At 36.4% G+C, this 20427-nt stretch overlaps 1 protein-coding gene across 10 annotated transcripts in view; it reads right to left on the bottom strand.

The window, feature by feature from the left end:
• The window catches only part of PTPRK (protein tyrosine phosphatase, receptor type K), a 391069-nt gene that overhangs the window by 11869 nt on the left and 358773 nt on the right, over nt 1-20427 (bottom strand). For 2 of the 10 annotated variants that reach the window (XM_015284457.4, XM_040697912.2), the window contains exons 15-27: nt 18052-18221; nt 15936-15971; nt 13272-13283; nt 11977-12161; nt 10148-10235; nt 9095-9171; nt 8883-8900; nt 6516-6552; nt 4197-4294; nt 3422-3538; nt 2542-2696; nt 1313-1448; nt 436-585 (exon numbers count right to left, since the gene is read on the bottom strand). In XM_015284457.4, coding sequence (XP_015139943.2) covers nt 436-585; nt 1313-1448; nt 2542-2696; nt 3422-3538; nt 4197-4294; nt 6516-6552; nt 8883-8900; nt 9095-9171; nt 10148-10235; nt 11977-12161; nt 13272-13283; nt 15936-15971; nt 18052-18221 — 1279 coding nt within the window. The remainder of the gene's footprint in view (nt 1-435; nt 586-1312; nt 1449-2541; nt 2697-3421; nt 3539-4196; nt 4295-6515; nt 6553-8882; nt 8901-9094; nt 9172-10147; nt 10236-11976; nt 12162-13271; nt 13284-15935; nt 15972-18051; nt 18222-20427) is intronic. The other 8 variants (XM_025149393.3, XM_025149394.3, XM_025149397.3 and 5 more) reach the window with 6 other exon arrangements.

Below are 20427 nucleotides of genomic sequence, written 5' to 3'. Positions count from 1 at the left end.
TCTGTATGATAAACATACTAAGGCTTTTTGAGGGCATTAAAACACAGGTGTAAAAGGTGCTCCAAGTATCACTGAATAGCTTCCACCAGACATCATCCCCTCTGAGAGGAATAAAGCAAAGAGGATCCTTTGGAGTCCTAAAGAGCTACACCTTCACTATGCAAATGCAAGCTGAAACTCTCTCTGGTTCTCAGCCAGTGCTCTTTATTCCAGACAGATACTTACTGAAATGTTATTCAAAGAGTGGTATTTCACATTTAAAGCAACTCTGCAAAGCATGTAAACATGGATGCTTTATTTTGTGGAATACAAGTAAGAGATAAAATGCTATACATATGATACGAAAACTCCTTCCCTTAAAATAAATTAAATGTATCTACAGGCAAGAAAAAAAAAAAAGTTGACATGTGAAGAGTTAGTAAAAGCTGTGAATACCTGAAACTCATCTTTGAGATGTGAAGAGTTTGTCTGAGAGTCTATTCTAATCATATCAAAATAAGCAGCTTTGAATTCGCAGACAGGAATGGCAGTTTCCCCACACAGGCAAGCTTCTAGAATGGCATCATGAATAAAGATGTACTGCTCCTACCAAATTACACAAAGAAACAAGAATTATTGTCATTTAAAAACAACCAATCTTTCCTTCTCTTCAGAAAAATAGATCTGTACGCTGTAAAACTCAATCAAGGTATTGTCCATCAATCCATTAAATACTGCTTTAGTACAAACACTCTTGTCATCATTGGGAACCAATTTTAAGTTAGTAAAACTTAAAAGCACAGACACGGCAAATGATTTGAGGGGGTCATACAGCAAATTATTTGAGGGGGTCATTTTTCTAGTGGTGCTTGTGAGTTTCTGTATATATGCCAGTGACTTGCTGTCCTTATTCATTTTATTTTTCAAAAATAGCTTTTCTTACAGTACTAGCTGAAAGTGTAAATTGCTTCAAGCACTACCTGTGATTAGCAATTATTTGGCATGCTGTGTTCTCCTTGTGTGTGTGTGCAAGCTAGTACACCAACTGCCTGGTAGCTAGGCCGGTTGTAAAATCAAGTGTCTCAATAGGAAGAATTTTCTTCCCATTATTTTTCTGGCTTTCCCTTTGTTACAAAGTCAGGCAAGTACTCACTTGTATGATGACAGAAAGAGCTGACAGGTTTGTTGCATGACCTTGGCACACAGCAGCGCCTCCGAATGGAGACAACAACCCCCCAGCAGATCCACTGTCTGCTCTTTGGCTACTAACAGCGAAATTCTAACCAGGCATATTTCAGAAAGCATCAGGTGCTTTGATGTAAAACTACTGTACCTCTGTCTGTACCATGTTGATGCGGCGGGACCGTAATGCTTTGACACAGTTGTAGATATCCACAACGCCTTCTCTTTCTGCCATATCTAACATGATATCAATCACAATGTAACAACCTGTGCGTCCAGCACCAGCACTGAAGAGAAGCAGTAAATACTGTTAGAAATAGTTCCATGAAAACACCTACAAAATTTATAAGCTCACTGCTGTGAGCATTTTTTATAAAACCATTCAGTTCTTTTTTCATCACAATCACTACCTAATATTTCTTTTCTCTCCTTCATAATGTCTTTTAAAACTTTTGGTGTGCTCCAAACAACCATTTTTTCATCAGATTTGATTAACCAAGTAATAGCAAAAAGCATCTGTTTTTCTCTTTTATCACCTAAATCAATACAAAGAGTAAAACAGAAGTTACTTGAAATTAAATTTGGAAGATGATTAAGCTCATGCACTTCAAAATATGGCAGATCTTGTCTTTATTTAATAAAAGATTAGGGATGATTTCTAAGCGATACCTTACATTACAGAAATTAAAGTGTTCATTTTATCTGCCACACACTAAACTGGTTTAGGCAGCACAGTGTCCCACAGACTCTTACTTTAATTATTTCATTTTTATATAAAGCTAAGGACAATTATTGCATAGAGAATTTTAAAATTTTAAAATCTGTAAAGAGTTAGTAACTTTATCTGTAGTATGTAATTAAGCATTTGACAAGCTGAAAGGAAATCGTCAAAGGACTGTGTCTTAACAATACAACCCTTGCAAAACTTGCACAGGAAACAACAGCCTGTACTTGTTGCCACTAACCTCATTCTATCTTCATTCATCTACTTGTTTACATAGATTAAACTAATAATCTGTTCAAACACTATGTGCAATGCTAGATTGTCAAAGCAGCTGTATCTACACTTCTTGAATGCTGTCACAAGATTAGACAGTAGGTTACCTAATGGTAGCCAGGAATACTTTACTTTAGCTGGTGCAGTTCTTGCAGAAAAAAGCAAATCTTTGGCCATTCCAGTTAGGAAAGCAGTATTAGAATTTAGCTATTTTCAAATGTTGCTGTAGACAACCAAATCCTACTGCAGTGTGAATCAGGTAATTCAAAAGGAGAAAAACAAAACCCAAAACACTTCAAAATGATGAACGCTTCACAAGAAACTGTTATAAATGCTCACATATGCAGCTGTGGAAAAAATCAATCTACCACATCTGCACACACCTGCAGTGGACGACAATAGGTCCTGCACTAGGAGGATTAGATAATTTGACTCTTCGTATAAATGAAAGCAGGCCTGTTGCATTGTAAGGAACTCCATGATCAGGCCAGCCAGTGAAATGAAACTGTTTGACTTCACGGATTTCATTGTAGCCTCTCTGTAAAAGGAAAAAAAAAAAAAAAAAAGGTTATGAATCTCAAAGTATTTCACAGACAAGATATCCTTTGACTGAAATAATGGCATCAGTGATAGAACCTACATGCCATTTTCATCATTTTGCCAATTATTTAAAGCAAAGAACATATGAGATGTAAAGAAGTTATTGTATTTTAATTTCCATTTTGAAGTTCATCATTCCTTCTTTTGCTAGTATAGTATGCTAGTTTTGCCTCATTAGTTAGTTTTTCTATACTTAGATGCAATTTGCATCAATTTTCAGAACTTCTGCTCATTGACAGTAAGTTCTCAACATCTACAGGCAAGTATAATGTATCAGAGGACTACATCTGTATCATATATCTTGCATTCACAGAGTTTGTTGTTTGATTAAGTGAGATTGGGTCAGCTGCATTCAGGGCAGAGCGAAAGGAGATGAATGACTGGCATGATTCCTAACAGAGTGCTTGAGCTCAGCTCAGAAGTCTGGCTACAGAGAAAAGGTGAATGTAAGAGAGGGGATGGTAGCAGTCAACATTTCTGGGGAAACGAAAACCCAGAGTGACATGAGTGAAAAGACCTGATGCAGTGTGCTATGGCTGCCTATGCTGAGGGCTTAACCAAACAGAGGGATTTGGTATCCCACCTGAACACATGGAAGCTCAGTAACCAACTTATTTCTTGCCATCAGGGAATAGTATTTTTCTGAGTTCAAAATGTGCTCACCCTTCCAAGAGTGAAGGTCCTGACCACATACTCTGCCAGGGGCTCCATCTCTACACAAGTCACCTTGAAGTCACCATAAACTTCTGTGTCGTCAGGCCAATATTTGTAACACTTGACCTAAATATAAAATGAAGAAACACTTTACATCCAAGAAAAATAAAACCTTGAAGATATGTTACTGCATGTACTATATTATACCATACTTTTCTAAAATGACCACACACTCATGTGACTTGTCACAGCGAATGGTTTTTCTGTCAGGTCAAGTACTAGTTACAGGGAGTTTATGCTGCTTTATATAGGTACATACCAAGTTCATTTCTAAATTAGCCTTTTTAAAATTTTAGTGCGGAACTATGGGATACATTTCCACTTATGTTAAACTGGGATGCCTTTCATACCAGTAATCAAACTGTTGCAAGTAATCCCAGATATATTATTCCCTGAGGGATATGTTACTGATATACTGTAAATAATTTGCTGCTTTTTAGTCATTGATATAGAAGTACAGACACTCACTACTCCACTTACTGTGCTCATTTCAGTTACCAAATCTGCAAAAATGAATTTTGTCTTCAGATGATTGTTCACTCAACAAAAACAACATAGCATCAGTTAGCTTTGTTCTCACACAATACTGTAATCTGCAATGATGTGTGGACTGTCAATTCTCCCCTTTTCTCTCCTTCACAAGACTTGCCTACATTCTGCTAGTGGCATGTTTTGTCAGCAGGTTTTTTTTAGGTCTGCAGTATCAAAAGAAACAAAAACTTACTCTTCCAACTTCCACTAAGTTTGTGACCATCACAACACAAGCTGATTGCTCCTGCCATATCATTCTCCAAAAATCATACACAGTCTCATGAACTGGACCTGTAAGAAAAATGCCAGGTGACACCATGCAGCAAAATAACAGACAAAGTGAATGCTAAAAATAAAATCCACTTCTTTACAGAGCTGGCATGCATGAATGCACTTGCTCAAAGATGAAAGCTTCTTGAAACCACATCATCACACCTTCACAGCAGTTTCCGGCCTACATTGTTATTGCTAACCAGTGTTCAGTTTTCTCAGTTTAACTGAATTACCACATAAAATAAATGAATCACTGGAAGTGGCTTGAAAACTACAAGGACACAACAACACGTGACTAAATCTACAATGGGTTTACTTTACATTTTTTAAATAACATGTTGAGTGTGAGTTTCTTTGGATGTTCACCAAGGTGCTGGTAATACCAGCAGTAGCACAGGCTGCATTCACTGCCATCTCAGTGCCAGCAAAGTGAGCAGCCATGAGCAGATGCTGAAGCACAGAGGGCATTTAAACTTATTTAAGTACACTTCTGAGAAGAAAGCAAGGAACACTTATTTAAGTTTTGCCTCCTGCTCTGCTGCAGAGATCAGATGCATTTGGTTGAGGGACAGTGGCTTTTGCCCTGTTTACACCTATCTCAGATACAGCACCCTACGACAGTGCAGCAGTACTGTAGCACTGCTGTGCATGACATGCACCAAACTTGATCCTTCATGTGTGCTGTGGTTTAACCCAGCAGGTGGCTCAGAAGCACGCAGTTGTTCACTTACTCCCCCCCTTCCCAGTGGGATGGGGAGAAAATTAAAAAAAAACAAACACACACACTATGAAGTAGAACTTCAAGGTTGAGATAAAACTACTTATTAAGATAAAGAAAAGGAAAAGGATAATAGTTGTGTCTATATATATATATATATAAATTTATACAAATTGTGATGCACAAAGCAATTGCTCACCAGCCCCTGACTGATGCCCACCAAGCCCCATGAACAGCAGAAGGGAGGGAAATGAATGCCCACTCCTTTCAAAGCTCTTTTTGCACAATGTCATAAGATATGGAACATAATACGGAATATCCCTTTGGCCAGTTTGAGTCAGTTGTCCTGATTCTGTCCCCTCCCAGCTCCCTGGGCTCCCCTCAGCACTTTGCTAGTAGAAGCTGAGAAGCTGAAATGGCCTTGGCTCTGTACCACACTGCTTTGCAGCAAATAGAAACATCAGCGTGTTACCACTGTATTGTTCTCCTAAATCCAAAACATAGTGTCATACCAGACACCTTGAAGAAAACCAATTCCATCCCAGCTGAAGCTAAAACAATGCGCACACTAAAGCAGCAGAAAATTTTTGTGTCCTCTACACAATACAGTGTGCTACAATTTACATAGTAAAACAAAAATAAAATACAAATGTAGACTTAACCATAGAGATACCAGCTTAAGTACCACTTACACATAAATAAAAAAGTGTGGACAGAAATGTACGCATCCTGCTTTAAAACAAGCATTTAGTTTTCCCCTTTTCGTGTGGACCTACAATCAACCAAGGGCAGTAATAACAAGATATTTCCAGCCAGCTATCTGATTATACTCCCAGATGAAATAATGACACTTCTAAATCTAATTATTTTTATTTTAATTCATAGCTCCTGGCATTTCATTGCAATCTTAGCCTAATCTATTCATTTTTCCTCACTGTGAGGAGTTTTATCAGAAATACAAAATGAATAATCTCCATAGAAATTCAATTTTTTCCTCTTACTCCCCTTTTTATTTAGCAGCATGTTATACTATAACGATTTTCCTCATTTCTTTCTACAGAGATGCTTTGTCCATCTTGGGGCTTTCCCTACCCAATTTGCTGAGATAGTGCTTAACTTATCTTTACCATCTCCATCCTGGACTAAATCCATAACAGTAAAATAAAACATTGTAATGTGGGGGAAAAAAATGCCTTAAGACAGGTTGAAACCATTCTCTGTCCACATACTTCCCCTCTCTATTCATCTTCATAATTGGAAATCATGGTAGTAGCTAGTGACTTTATCAGCTGAATTTATCACTGAAAGAATTGCTCAATATCTAATTAACATGACAAATAAGAGCAATTTTTGCATTTATTCACATTCCACCTAAACGTGCTATGTTAATTTACCATAACACAAGACAACAACTCACAATATTTGATGTACTTTATTTTAATCTCCTTTCATTTTAGAAAAATGCTGCTGGATATTGCAGTGAACATTTATTAGGTTTGATAAATGCTGACAGATTCTTACCTTGGGTTGCAATGTAGTGACTTGGTCTCTGATATCCCTGAAAGAATAATACAGTTAGGTTTGAGTACCACATTAGTATCAGGGAGGAGAAAATAAAAGCATGATGTACTACAGAATTTTTATGTCTAGACAACCTTTTCAGAATAAACCAATATTTAAGAGCAGCATGAAGCTCAAACCCTAAAAAAACTGTTAATGCTGATAAGGTTTGAATGACAACAGACAAAATGGAAATAACATCTGACTTGAATAGACATTGGGCCTAAAAACTAGTCCTCTCTTGACATTATCTCCCCAGCTGAATACAATGAGGCATTTATTTAAAATTTAGTAAAAATTGTCTTTGCCATCAGATTATCTCAATATTTGATTGGTGTACACAACTCTTTCAATATTAAAAAAATACAAAACAAACCAAAACCAAAAATCATAAAAACATAATTTTGCCTTCTCATAGAGTTACTGTAAGGCACAAAGAGGTATGTACTCAATCCATAAATAAGATATTCCCCATGCCAGCGCTGGACAGCGCTGGACAGAGTGGTGTGTGCATAGAATCAAGGTTGTACTGCAGGGGAATTAGCTGCAGAATATTTTACACTACTACACAAAGTGTGCATGTAGTGAACTAGACATGATACGCACGAGTATATACACATACATATATATATATTTACATACAAAGATAGATATACAACTTTGCACAATAACCAAGCTTTTCCATTTAGCCGGGTATATTCCAATACTAGCTATACTGCATGGCATTAAACAGCAATTGTCAGCATAAAAACTACAAGAAAAACAGATTCTGCTCTTGAGGAAGTCAACGAGACTATATTTTGATCAGTGCCAGCAACATTATTTACAAAGGTGAAGGAAATATGCATTACTGGTGAGAACACAATACAAAATTTCACTATATGCAAGGAAAGGGGTAACTCCTTTCCTCCTAGTATTTGCTAGGTTATGGGTTTATTAAGTGAGTTTATATTCCTTCCTATGGATTGCTTCATTATCTTGTCTAGATTGAAAACACTTTCCTTTAGGGCTTATGAAATGACTTCTGAACATCCTACTCTTGACTTCACGTGAGGACATGCATCAATGTATGGAAAAAAAAAATTCTCCGTAAGATCAAGCTCCAGTTTCAAATTATTAAAGTGCAACCTGTGCTACCCTTTTTAACATTTGGTAATTCTTTCCAGAAGAAGGCAAAAGTGTCACTTTAAAATTGCAGAATACTAGTTTTAACTTGTAGCCTCCCTGTCTGGTTATAATGAGATCTTATTTTCTTCTAAATAAGAAAAACAATGTCCTAAAGGAACTGGAATTACTAAAAAATTGGGAGAATTTTCTTGTTTAAAGCCCCAGGCAAAACATCACAGGCCTAACACTTCAGAGAGATTGCCATATAAAAGTATGAAAAATAAAAAGACAGTGATATACCTGGAGCTAAATCTTTTCATCCATGGAAGCTTAGAGAGTTTTAAACAACTCATCGACTAACATAGGACAGGAAAAACGAGTAATATGCAATTACAAAGAAATCAAACCCATGTATTTTAGAAATGCTTTTAATAGCCATTTGAGTATCATTTGAATTGCTATGAATACTACAACTCTTTCATTCCTCATGTGTTAAAAGTTTTATTTTGTTAATCAGAACACATGGCAGAAATTGTTCAAATTTCCTATTCATAACAGTTTTTTTTTTTAATTTATATTTTAATCAAAGTATGGAATTTCAATCCTAGGTCTTTTTTTCTGCAGGTGAAGAAATTTCTACTACCTTAAAATGTATGTATCTATATGTATGTTTGTGTATATACTTTGTAATATCTAAATTAGCACTTTACCAAAAATATCAGCTAAATATTCATTTTATCTATATTGTTGTTAAAACCAAACAAGCTAACAAAAACCAAAAATCTCTCCCTGTTTGCCAAACAGATATTACAACTATTTCACAGGCACATATTCAAATGACTACAGAACAGTACACTATCCATTTTCTCACATATAAATGGAAAGGAGAAAATAAAAGCTAGTGGGTGAAATCATTATCATCATCACTGAAAAGAAAAAAAAAAAGAAAAAAAAAGAAGCGTACACTAAGTTTTTTTTAACAGACAAATTCACCCAAGTTATCAAACAATATTCAGTGCTACATTACAAGTCTAAATTAACTTTTCAAAACATGTACGAAACATATTCACACCAAAGGAAATTTTTTAAAGAAATGATATAAATTAGATGAGTCATGCACAGTTATCTTACGACAAAAATAGAAGAGCAAACTAATTAATAACAATATCTATATTAATTATTTACAATAGGATGTCGTTATTCACATATAGTGGTACTTACATCCCTGTACAGCCAAATCTACAGCCCAAACCAAAGTCAGATGTGAAAGAAAGCACAACAATGTCAGTGAGTACTAGGATGTAGAACAAGGAAAGTGTACATTTTGTTCTTAATAAAAGAAAGCTTTCAATAAATTTGTAGTCATAACATGCAAAATTTTCACATAGAGAAGGTAGTAGATTGAGAGAGAGAAAGCTGTGCAATCCACTCACATCTATGTAGTTGGCATTAATGTAATCTGAAGATGGATCATCTTCAACAGGTTGCAAAATCACCCTGGAGTGGTCATCTGTAAAAACCAAGTGGTTATGGTGCCTTTTTGAAGTGTGATTTTAAACTAAAATATTATGGTAAGTCCTCTAGAAAACCAAAATCTGCTGACGCAAGCACAATACAATTTTCAGCCCTTAAACATAGGTGTTTACACAGAACTACTAAGAGTCATTTTGTCTGTGATCTCCAATTACTTGTAAAGCATTCATTAAATTTAATTAAGTGTAGCTGAAATGCATCAGTGTTACATGCATTAAAAGGACACAAAGAACCCAGGTTACTTGCTCAAAGTCCCTTTCAAAACCAGCTCCACTGATGGGTATCTAGAAATCCAGAAATAATGATTACTGTTTCCTTACTTTCAGCCCCAGTCTGTTCCAAGTTCATACTGACATTTTAAAGAAAATAAGAAAGTCACAAAGTAGCCATGAGCAACACGCTTTGGATTTGATGAAAATAACCCTACCAGTTCAGGGGCCTCTCCAGTAGCTTCTTTCCTGTACATTCAATCGCTTTTGTAAAACAATAACAAATTGCATTATCCCAGATGATGAATCTAAACTATTGAAACTTTATGCCTAAAGACAAGAGACAGAACTCTCTGATTTTAGTCACGTTATTTTTAATAATCAGCTTTAAACAACTGCAATTCAGACGTACCAACAACAAATAACATAAACCAGATAAGTTTTGAAGCTGTTAGTATTACCTGAAATCAATTATGACTGTAGAAAACTACTGCAGAATTAACACCCCAGTGAGTGTTAGCTTGTCACTATTATATGCTTACCACAGCTTGTACAAGAGAGAGGCAAAGAGAAAGTAAGTTGAACTGTGAAGGACAAAAAAAAGTCCCCCAAAAGGCACTGCCATCCTTCTCTGATTGGGATATTTAGCAGGTACTCCACCAGGGACTTTTTAAGCGGGAGAGAACATGGAACAAGTAGTACAGGAATATGTCTGTCACTAAAACCATGCACACTGATACTCACATGCTATAATGTTTCCATAGCGATTCTTTGCTCTGTTTTGATCCTTCTTAGCGACATCCCAAGAAGCTGACTGCCCCTCAAAGAAACTCTATAAATAAAAACGTTCCGAAAGAAAACATTCCGACCATTAATTTACCTCCAAAAATAACTGTTTAAAAGAATTTCCCTACCATAAAGTAAGCTGGCTCTGCTTGTCTGCTCTGGTCAGCCAGACGGCACTGCAGTCTAAAGAGGGAGGAAGGCTCTTCCTCCCTGTGACTGATATGGGTCAATGGGTAAGTCACTGAGGGACTCCAGATCTCAAATTCTGCTGGAAGGCTAAACATGCACAGACACCCTTATTACGAATGAACCACTGCAAGTTGAGAAAACACAGGTAGATTGATCACCCTTCTTACAGAATGTCATAATACGTAGCTGTTTACAACAACATTACATTACCTTCCTCATACAGTTTTGTGCAATGGCTCTTCTTTCTACAGAGCCATCAGAAAGCCTCCCCTGTCAGTGTTTATTGTTCATGTTGTTTTTACTCATGTCCCTCCCTCTAGCCAATAGCAAAATTATTTAGTATTTCTGATCTCTTCTTAAGAGCCTGATCTCTCAGTAGTGATAGATGTAGAATTTTCTCCTCCTGGGATTTTTCTTCATAGCCTGTAGATATTTTACAGCTGTTGCAAGTCTATACTATTCCCTCCTTCCAGATGTTCTCTTATCCTGAGCTGGACAAGTTAACTCCAGAAAGTACACAGCAGCCATGGAAACAAAACTTTAATGCACATGCAGAAGCACAAGCCAGGGCAAAGATGTCACGTATGGCAGTAGAGAAAGTAGTAAGCAGGACAACACCTGATATGGGATCAGGGACAACCCTCCCCAAGCAGTCCTTGACATTGAAGGTAGGCAGAGTGTAACGAAGTGTATTTAAGTAAAAGAGAGGAAAAGAGAATAATATTCTTTTAAAAACCACACATTTATTTAGTCCAGTTCTTATGTTACAGTAGAGACAGCTGCAGAAAGGAGAGAAGGTTGAAAACTGAGTCAGAAGAGATTGCTTACTCAGAGAAAAGTCATTTTAAACCTAGCTGTATTGCATGCGACCTTGGCAGTATCATTCCCATCTTTACCATGTGCACTGCCTGATGTTCTAATCCCAAAGAATCACAAAAAGGTTTAGCAATCGGAAGTGAAATGAATCTGTACTCAACTACTGTCCCCAGTGCTACAAATTTTGAGTTTCCCTTTTTAAATTAAAGTTTCAAGTGGGCATGATTAGGCAGGTCTAATAAGGACTTCACGAAGTCACAACCCTCAGAACTTCTTTACTGCTTCTCAGCTGAGTTTAGCCCCAGTACTGCCCTACTGAAATGCCTAAATAAATCAAAGGAGTGCTTCCAGTCTGTGCTTCTGGCAAAACCAGCCAGGTTAAATAATCACTTTAACCTAATCTAGGAGATCTGCATTGAAGATGGCTAGGAAAACTCACATAAGTAATTACAGAATTTCAACTAAGAAGCAGAGAAGGGGTGGCAAATTCTTACAATATGTCAAAAGCATTCCGCAGGGCACGTCTCCTTACATCCACAAGAAAACACATAGTGTTTTTCCCAGGCACCTGTAGGAGCTCAAACCACTGTTCTCCAATTACTATTTCACTTTTGGGTTACATAGCAAGGAATCTTATCCTGCTTATTTTTATTTTATTTTCACTTAATCCTATGACATTTAGCTGCATCCTTTTGTAATGCAATGCAAACTAAAGGCTGCAGCTTTCAAAAATGTTTTTTGCTAGGAAAATGTTTTGCAAGTTAAACCACTAAAGATCTCACCTCATACTCCTCTTTAAATCCATAGCTGTCAGAAGTCTTCATCAGGTTAATGTGCTGCAGTAGATCAGCCACTCTGATGGCAGGGTGCAGCTGCCCGGTCTGGTAGGGGGACTCTGTGCCTTCACACAGGTAACGGGGGACATCCAGGAGGCGACTGGACTCTGCTGTTGCACTGTGATTTTCATCTGTGATCAAAATAAATCAACACATTAGGTACCCATGGGGCAATATCTGCTGCCAGATGTATCAGAATATACTTTTAGCCTCTTTCTTCAAAAATATGTCTAATTTATGTGAATGTAAACTACTTACTCTCCAGCACATAGATCTTGGGAAATACATAAAAGAATTTAACTTCAAACACATACAAAAGTTCACAGTCCTTCATCCTGCAATACAGAAGTCTGAAGGGCATTTTATTTGGAACTACAGAACTTTATGACATTAACGTACTTGTGAACTCCAGCCTCTATCATCCAAAATAACTTTTTAATGGCTAATATGTATCATCAGCAATTCTACACCTTAAACAATAAATTTTAATAGCAATGTGGTATCAGCACATAATTTTTCCAAAGCCAACAAACAGCAAACCGAGAACCAACTAAAACACAGAAGCAATTCAGCCACAGCTTCAGAAGACCAGCTCTATCTGAGGAAAAGAATCAACAGTTCAGAGTGCTTATTTTAACTCAAATCTTTTAGTAGAAAAATAAAACTGCCGAGTATGTTGATTTTAGCTGCCATTTTTACTGTGCATAAAAATAGAAATCTCCTTCAATGTCATACATTACACTAATCCTTTTATCAAAACCAAACATTAAAACTAGGTGAAATGATCACATTTAGTCAATTCCTACTGTGAAATATTGTAAATTACCAACAAAGAGAAATGAAAATTCCAATTGAAATATTTTTGGAATGTAACTACAGAAATGAGCAGGGGATACCTGACCTGATCCCACATTCATTTATTTGCAATCAGTCTACAAGTTTTCTTGCAAAGGATGCAGATTAGGAAGTAAAACATCAGGAAAAAAAACAGACACTCCAAGGGTTGGATTTACTTCAATTCTGCCAAAATGCAAAACCTGTTAATGCCTTCTGGAATGCAATCTCCTAGTAAGAAACCCGATTCCTTGAACTGTCACACAAGTTGCTAATTTCAGTGCATTAATGCCTCAGTACATTGCTTAATAACATGAGTGACATGCAGTAGTCAATCATATTAAATTATATACAACTCAAAACAATTCAGGATTTTCAGTTTTCCCCATTCCATGCTATATACTTACCAGTAATAGGCACTTTAACCCATTGAAGCAGCAAAAAGCAATGAGTGAACAGAACATAAGAAATTTATTTCAGGACTATATTAGAAAATGACTAGAAGAAAATGACATTAAAAGTTGTTAAACCTTCACAATAGGTAACAATGAAAGCAGTTTTAAAAATATAAGGGCTACATTATGCTATCATTGTAATGATAGGAACTTGAAAAAAGCGAAATTGTCATACTAAGTTCGAGCTAATGTACACAGAATGGAGTGTGGTGTTAATAAGCTATAGGCGAAGAAAAAGAAATCTAGTATGTCTACTAATAACAGCTTCACGCAAAATAAAACTGCCTCTTATTCAGAGCCCATACAATTTTGCTCATCTCTAAATAAAGCAGATGTAATTGTGATGCTGTTGTCATGTTGATCCAAGTAAAGGTTATATGGACAAAGAGCAGGCCAGATGATCTCAGCTACTTAACCCCTTGCACATGGCATGCCCAGAAGGTTGCCTACTTCTCTTCACTGTCAGTCTCCGTAATGGAAAATATTACCTCTTCCAACTAGAACTGCTGTGTTTGTGCTCGGAGACTATTACGCCGAAAACACCATTACGAGGAAATAGAAATTTGAACAGGAACTGTTACAATGTTCTTCTGTTCATCCCTTGTCCTTGCTGGTCAGAGCTGCCCATGTCTGTGTCTGCCCCAAGGCAGTGACAGTGGACTGACCATTGCAATGTGCTCATAGCCCAAGTAAGCTATTAGGAATAGTTTGCCAAGTATCACTGGACAATATGTAAATAGCATGAGCTTGACATAAAGTGGAAGGATATGAAAAGTCATACAAGAATTTCAAGAAAAGACCCATTATTAAATGAATTTTAAGTCCATTGATCTTATTTTGGTAAGTATTTAGAATCACTAAGTCTAACCCATTGCTCTTTCAGGAAACTGTGATATTTCACCTCTCCTCAAAAACATCTTAAATCACCTGGTTAGATTTCCTTAGGTCTAAAGTGGAAAGTGTATTATGGCTCTGATGATTATAAACCTTCTTAGGCACTACCATGCTTGACTGTTGTTATAGTTATGAGAATGTCATTTGCAACATTTTCAAAAGGAAACAGGCAGAACATGGCTTGTAAATCTTCTACATTGTGAGTAGACACCCTTTTGGCAAAGATGAAAGAGCTCTCACAAAGTAGCAAATAACGATTTGCTGTCAGTCTCAGAAGACAATTTAAATGAAGATCTGTAAAGGCTCTATCAATATTTTCATGTACAACTTGCATAATGGAATAGAAAATACCCTGATTATATGGGCAGAGGGCACAAGCAGCTTACAAGTACAGGATTTGATGTCAAAGTTATCTTGATTATTTGAGACACATGCATAAATTAACACAGTGAAATAAACAAAGAATGTAACAGCTAGGAAAGGGAAGTAAAATATATCACTACAAAATGGACTGGTGGATTGGGTAATGATAGTTGGGATTTTAGCAGATAATTGAGCACAAGTCAGTAACATGAGCACGGAAAAAAGGACAAAATACAGTTCAGGTAGCAGGACCACTGTGAGTAGGGCTTGTGGGCACCTATCCCAGTCAACTCCGCATTGAGACAGCTCCTAAAAACTGTACCTGACTGTGGGCACTACAATTCAAAAATTTGATCTATCCATTGGAAAGTGTTCAGAGAAGAAGAGAGAAAAACTTTAGAAAACATTAACTATGAGATAATGAGTGAAACAACTGGGTTTCAACTGGAGGAGAGACAATAGAGAACATAGGTGCCATTCATTAGGTAAAAGACTGTTTTACAAGGACAAGAGCGTGTCATTTCTCCATCTTTTCTATGAGATCTATCTTTTCTCTCAAAAGGAAATTATTCAATTTCCAGCAACAAAGATTCAGTCTAGACAAGTCTAATTAGGAAAATTTGGAGTGAGTAGTAATGACACTCAGTTGTAGCAGTCAGTTAATAATAAGTAGTATTTGGTGAGAAAACTGAGCTTTGGTTGCAAATTTTTAGAAAAAGTAAGACAATCCATAGCCAGAAACAATCTAGATTGAATGTATACAAATCCATCTCAAGATAGAAGAGGGATTAAATTGTCTCTGCATTTTAGTTTTAAATCCAACTCTTAAAAGAAGTGCTTTCAGTGTTAGATATGGCATAGAAATAAACAGGCTGGCCACTCCCAACAACTGTTCATCTTTTTAAAGCAGTTATAAAGTTGAGAAGCTTACTAATTAAGGTCAACTGAGACATTTAATTAATACAGGGACATTTGTACAGAATGAACAAATAAAGCTTTCTTCTTGGATACTACAGAAGCTTTTCCCTTTTCTATTTTTCTTTTCATTCTTATTACTCAGAAAATTGAGCTTTGGGTGCCAAGTAATACTGATATGGATCTGATTTTTTTCCATGTGTATTTTAAGAGAATTTTACTTTCACACATTAGTTCATCTCAACTCAATTTGAATGCTTTGAGGAAAAGTGTTCTAGAACTTTCAATTTACCTATTTATTTATTCTTCAGATAGCACTAACTAGGAGTAATTTTGTGATAACAGCATAGCTATCTTTTACATAAAACAAGCTGTTTCAACATTTAACCATGCAAGGAGATGAAACTCATGCAGGAATGGATAATGAAGGACTAGGGTCCTCACCTAACACAGCTGTCGGCACAAGTGGATCATTGGGCACTGCAGGAAAACAAAGCTCATGAAGAAATACGTTACCCTAAAATTGTGTATTTTTAAGAATAAAAACAATATACTTTAAGAATAAAATGTCCAAGTGATAACTAAATCCCATTATTTTTTTACAATAGGAAAACAGAATGAATACAGAGTTCCAGAATGCATCCTGAATAAAAGAGAAGAGAAAGGCAGTGATTTTGGTTTCAGAAATGTGAGGACAAAGGTAAGGAGATTCTTACTGATATGAAATAAAGAAGGTATTACGTGCAATTTAGTTTTTGAAGAGGCTCCTCTTTCACTATTGTTCTTTCTCTTCACAATAAAGGTTCATATTCATAGACCCGTTTTTTTTTTTTTCCTTTTAAATTCATTCTCTTATGTAATTCTTGAATAGCCCATCTCAAAATAAAATGGTATTCCTTCAAAAGTCTTAGAAGTAATTTAAAAGAATTACACGCATACTTACAAGCTATAGCTTTTTAAAAATGAAAAATAATAAAGATACTGTTTGTAATGATTTTAAACCACAGATACACATGCTTAAGTGTTTGTATAAAATTCACAGAATTTTATCATTCATTATTAGAACTGTGCAGAGACAAATACACTGTTTTGGACAGGAACGGCAGAATCCAGAATTGATTTTGTCCCAGTCTGGAACAAAAAATTAAAAAAGCTCTGTGACAAAACAGAGCTCTAATTCTGGAGCAAGTTGCCTAATATTTTGTCCTATAGTTGAAAGCCAGGAAACCTGAAAGGTTGCTTTTTCATTTGTTTGCTTTTTTAAGACAATGGTCAGGAGAACTGAATCCTCCAACATCCCCAAAATTACACACCTAGGATGCTGGAAAAGAGTTAACTCAAACTCCTTTGCTTGTCAACTAGGACAGCTGTTGTGGCCAGGCCTTGTGGACTCATGGCTTCAGCTCCACCTAGAAGGCTGCCCATGTACCTGGCATCCCTGGCTCAATATGAACCACGTAGGCTCCTGGTAGGTACTTTGTCCAGGATCCACAATAACAGCCCAAATTAAGCTGTCTTTGTAAAGCTATCTCCACGAATTTCAATGCCAACAAGACATCAAACTTGGGAAAATTTTCAAACAGTTCTAGCCAAAACAGCACAAAACCTCACAGGCTGATACTATTATAATTGGTTATGAGACACCTTAAATGTTAGCACTCTGCAGTTTTGCAGTTTGGTAAGCTTCAATAAACTAAGCAATAATCCTTCTCCAAACTCCATTTCCCTTAAAACAATCAGGGAAAAAATTAACAGCCTTAAGGGATGCATTTTGCTGAAGCATGAAAAGCAGTATGGGAGGTGGGAGAACAGGCGCTATGCCCAAATGACAGAAAATTCAGAAGCAGCTCAGACTTCAGGTCTGTTTAAAGCCATGGTGCTGTGGAGTCAGATTCCTGCCAGCTCCAAGGCAGGACTAGTTTAGAGACAAAGTTAGTGGAGTTCTGCAGAAGCTGGAAGGCAGACAAGGCTGGACTTTCAGTGGTAACTATAAACCAGAGTCTTAACAGTCAGAAACCCAAACTGCCAAATTTTGTCAAAATAAGACATCTGGCAAGTCTACAACAAAGAAATACAAATATAGAGCAGATCTGCTGGTATATTAACATGCTTGTTCCTAAACTTCACAAACAGCCATGAAATTTGTCAATGTTTCCTTCTGTTATAGTGTCCTTACTGCCAAAAGAAAGAAGATTTTTTGGACCTCGTGTTATTATTCATTACAGACGTGGTGTTATGCAGTAATATTTAACACGTTGGTATAAAATATCCTCACAAAGGAAAACTATTTCAGAATTTAATTGAGACATTTCAGGAATGTAATTTTTCCCCAGAACCAGCATCAATGCATACTGAAATACATGTAAATATTTAAACAACTGGCCATACATCATTTAAGGATAACATGCGAATGTCCCTATTCAACATCCCTTTGCATTTACTGGTCCTTCTAAGAAAACCTAGAGCTTAGAATAATTTTCTTAAAAAAAAAAAAAAAAAAAAAGTAGAATATCTACAGAAGATAATCAAATTCTGGAGTATCTACAAATGCTGTACTTACATCTGGGGCTGAAGTTATGAGAGTCCATGAATGTGATTGAAAGGGGATCCTCTGCATGCAAGGTGCTCTGGTCAGCGTAACTTCTATCCATTGCATTCACCATGTGTGTCATCTCCTGACGGGTGGTCCCCATGGCATCCTTGCGCTTCTTTGCAAGTTTGCTGCCCAGCCAAAAAAAAAAAACCATACCACCTTAATATTTGATGAACACTGATGTCTACAACAATAATTATCTACAATCCAAGTGATGGAAGAGTTTGACTGGTTTTCCTATGTACACCTTTGCCAGCGTGAAATTGATAAAACTATGTACCTTCCTATAAAAGAGTTATGATGGCATGTTTTTGATACACACAGAAATGCTGTAATTAAGGTTCTAACTTCTGTACCCTGATCATATTTTTTTTTCCTGCAGAGTAATTACACTAATATAAACAAATTAGAGAATATAATTACATTTTAACTGAAATGATAAATAAGAAGCATCTGTGCATGCAGTTTTATCAACCATCTCCATTTAAAGCTGTGTTTTGATTTTATAAATGGATAATTAATTCCCCTTGCTTTCCATGTTAGGAAGAAATCATTTATCTTTCTAAATGACTCAGTTAGTAAAAAAACAAACAAACAAACAAACAAAAACCAACAAAAACAACCACTATGAAATAAAAAGAGAAACACAATGATTCAAGATCAATTCATATTACCTTTTATGCTAGAAGTTGTTCTTCTCATTCAGTATATAAGACACAACATGATACCACTGTCTTTGCTCTTGACACCAAAATTTTGTTCTTTAAAAAACAAAAAGCCTCCCGCTCTCACCATTCTACATGAGGTTTTGGAATATCTCAAATTTTGATATTAACAGCCTCACTCTGTATCACAGCAAAGCTGTTAGCAACCTAACCTGTACAACTAACCCTTCAAAATTAACAGGTAGTGTCCTTAAAGGGACATTTGCTCCTTTAGATGAAGACCTGAAAGCAATATCCACTCAGAAGTCCTCAGAGACAGATGGAAGTAGATGCTACATTTTAATTATCGCTTTAAGACTACTCTTAATAGAGTAGCACAAAGACTGTGAAGTGCATGAAGTGTATGAAGTGCACCCCAGATCTTTAGGAATCTGTAACATGCACTGAACTGTTTGTCGTCTTAATATTTTCTTCCTGTTTTCAACCGAAGCTGTGATAGCAATATAACAGAGAGCCAACCTGCTTATTTGCATGAATCTGATGTTACATGAGAGAGACACAATCATCAGTGAAAATATCACAATCTCAAAGGAATATATATTTAAAGCACAGCATAACTTCATGAGTTTTTTTCTAAAACAATAACATGAGATATCCTGGTAAGTGTTTGTACAGTGCTTATCTTACATTTCTCTAAATAAAAGGACATCAGTGGAATTTATCAATTCATGTACATCCTAAGTCCTGGGAAAACCCACCAGAAATGTCCTACACCATTCTCTAGGGAAAGGAGCACTTCATGTCTCGTATCCTTTCTTCCCCAGTGTTAGAAGACTGCTTTCCAGCTAATAGTCTTAGTTTGCAGTAAGGGGCTACACAAAATAGACTACATGCAGACAAAGCACACCTGAAAGTAACCAAGTTCCTTCATTAATCAGACTTCTCTTAGACCTTTTTCTTTTTTTCTTCAACCCCCTGCCCCCCCCCCCCTCCCTCCCCCCCTCCTTTCACTATACATCTAGTTGGTTAATTACTACCAGAATCACAAAGGTGGGCTCTAAATACAGCATTTCTCACCTTGTGGTGTATATGAGAATTCCGTTTAGTTTAGTTGTTGAGTGAAAAGTAAGACAAAGAAAAAAAAAAGAAACAAAAAAACAAAACAAAACAGAAAACTGAAATAGTGACAGCTAGATGCTTTATTTTATCCTTTCTCCAGACATTCATGTTTACTTAAAAAAAGCTGGTTTAAACAATACTCTGGTTGAACAAATGTTTTAAGCGCATCAGAACTTCCAGGTGTGAAACTATTTGAGCTCTATAACTGGTTGCCAATGCTATCAAAGCTTTTGCAAAACTGGCATTTCTAGTTCAGTCTTTTTTAAGTTTCAAAGCCTTTCAGATATTCTCCATACACTGAAGATCGCATTTTTCTAAAGCCACCTCAGGAATGGAACAAAAACACTATTACGTCTCGTCTGTCGACTGCATTAAGCTCTCCTTTGAAGAACCACTTTGTAACAAAACTTGCTAGCTATGCTAAACAAATCAACAGCTATTAAGCTTTCAAGTTATTAGCTTATTACAGAAGTAAGGTTTATAATTCTTATGCTCTGCTTTGACTTCTAAAAAGGCCTATTGTGTTCTAGTATTGCTGCTCAATGTATGGGCAGTTTTA

Source organism: Gallus gallus, chromosome 3 (genome assembly GCF_016699485.2).
Source record: "Gallus gallus isolate bGalGal1 chromosome 3, bGalGal1.mat.broiler.GRCg7b, whole genome shotgun sequence".
Lineage (NCBI taxonomy): Eukaryota > Metazoa > Chordata > Aves > Galliformes > Phasianidae > Gallus > Gallus gallus.
Note: the sequence above shows the minus strand (reverse complement) of the source record. Positions and strands in the feature narration are given on the sequence as shown.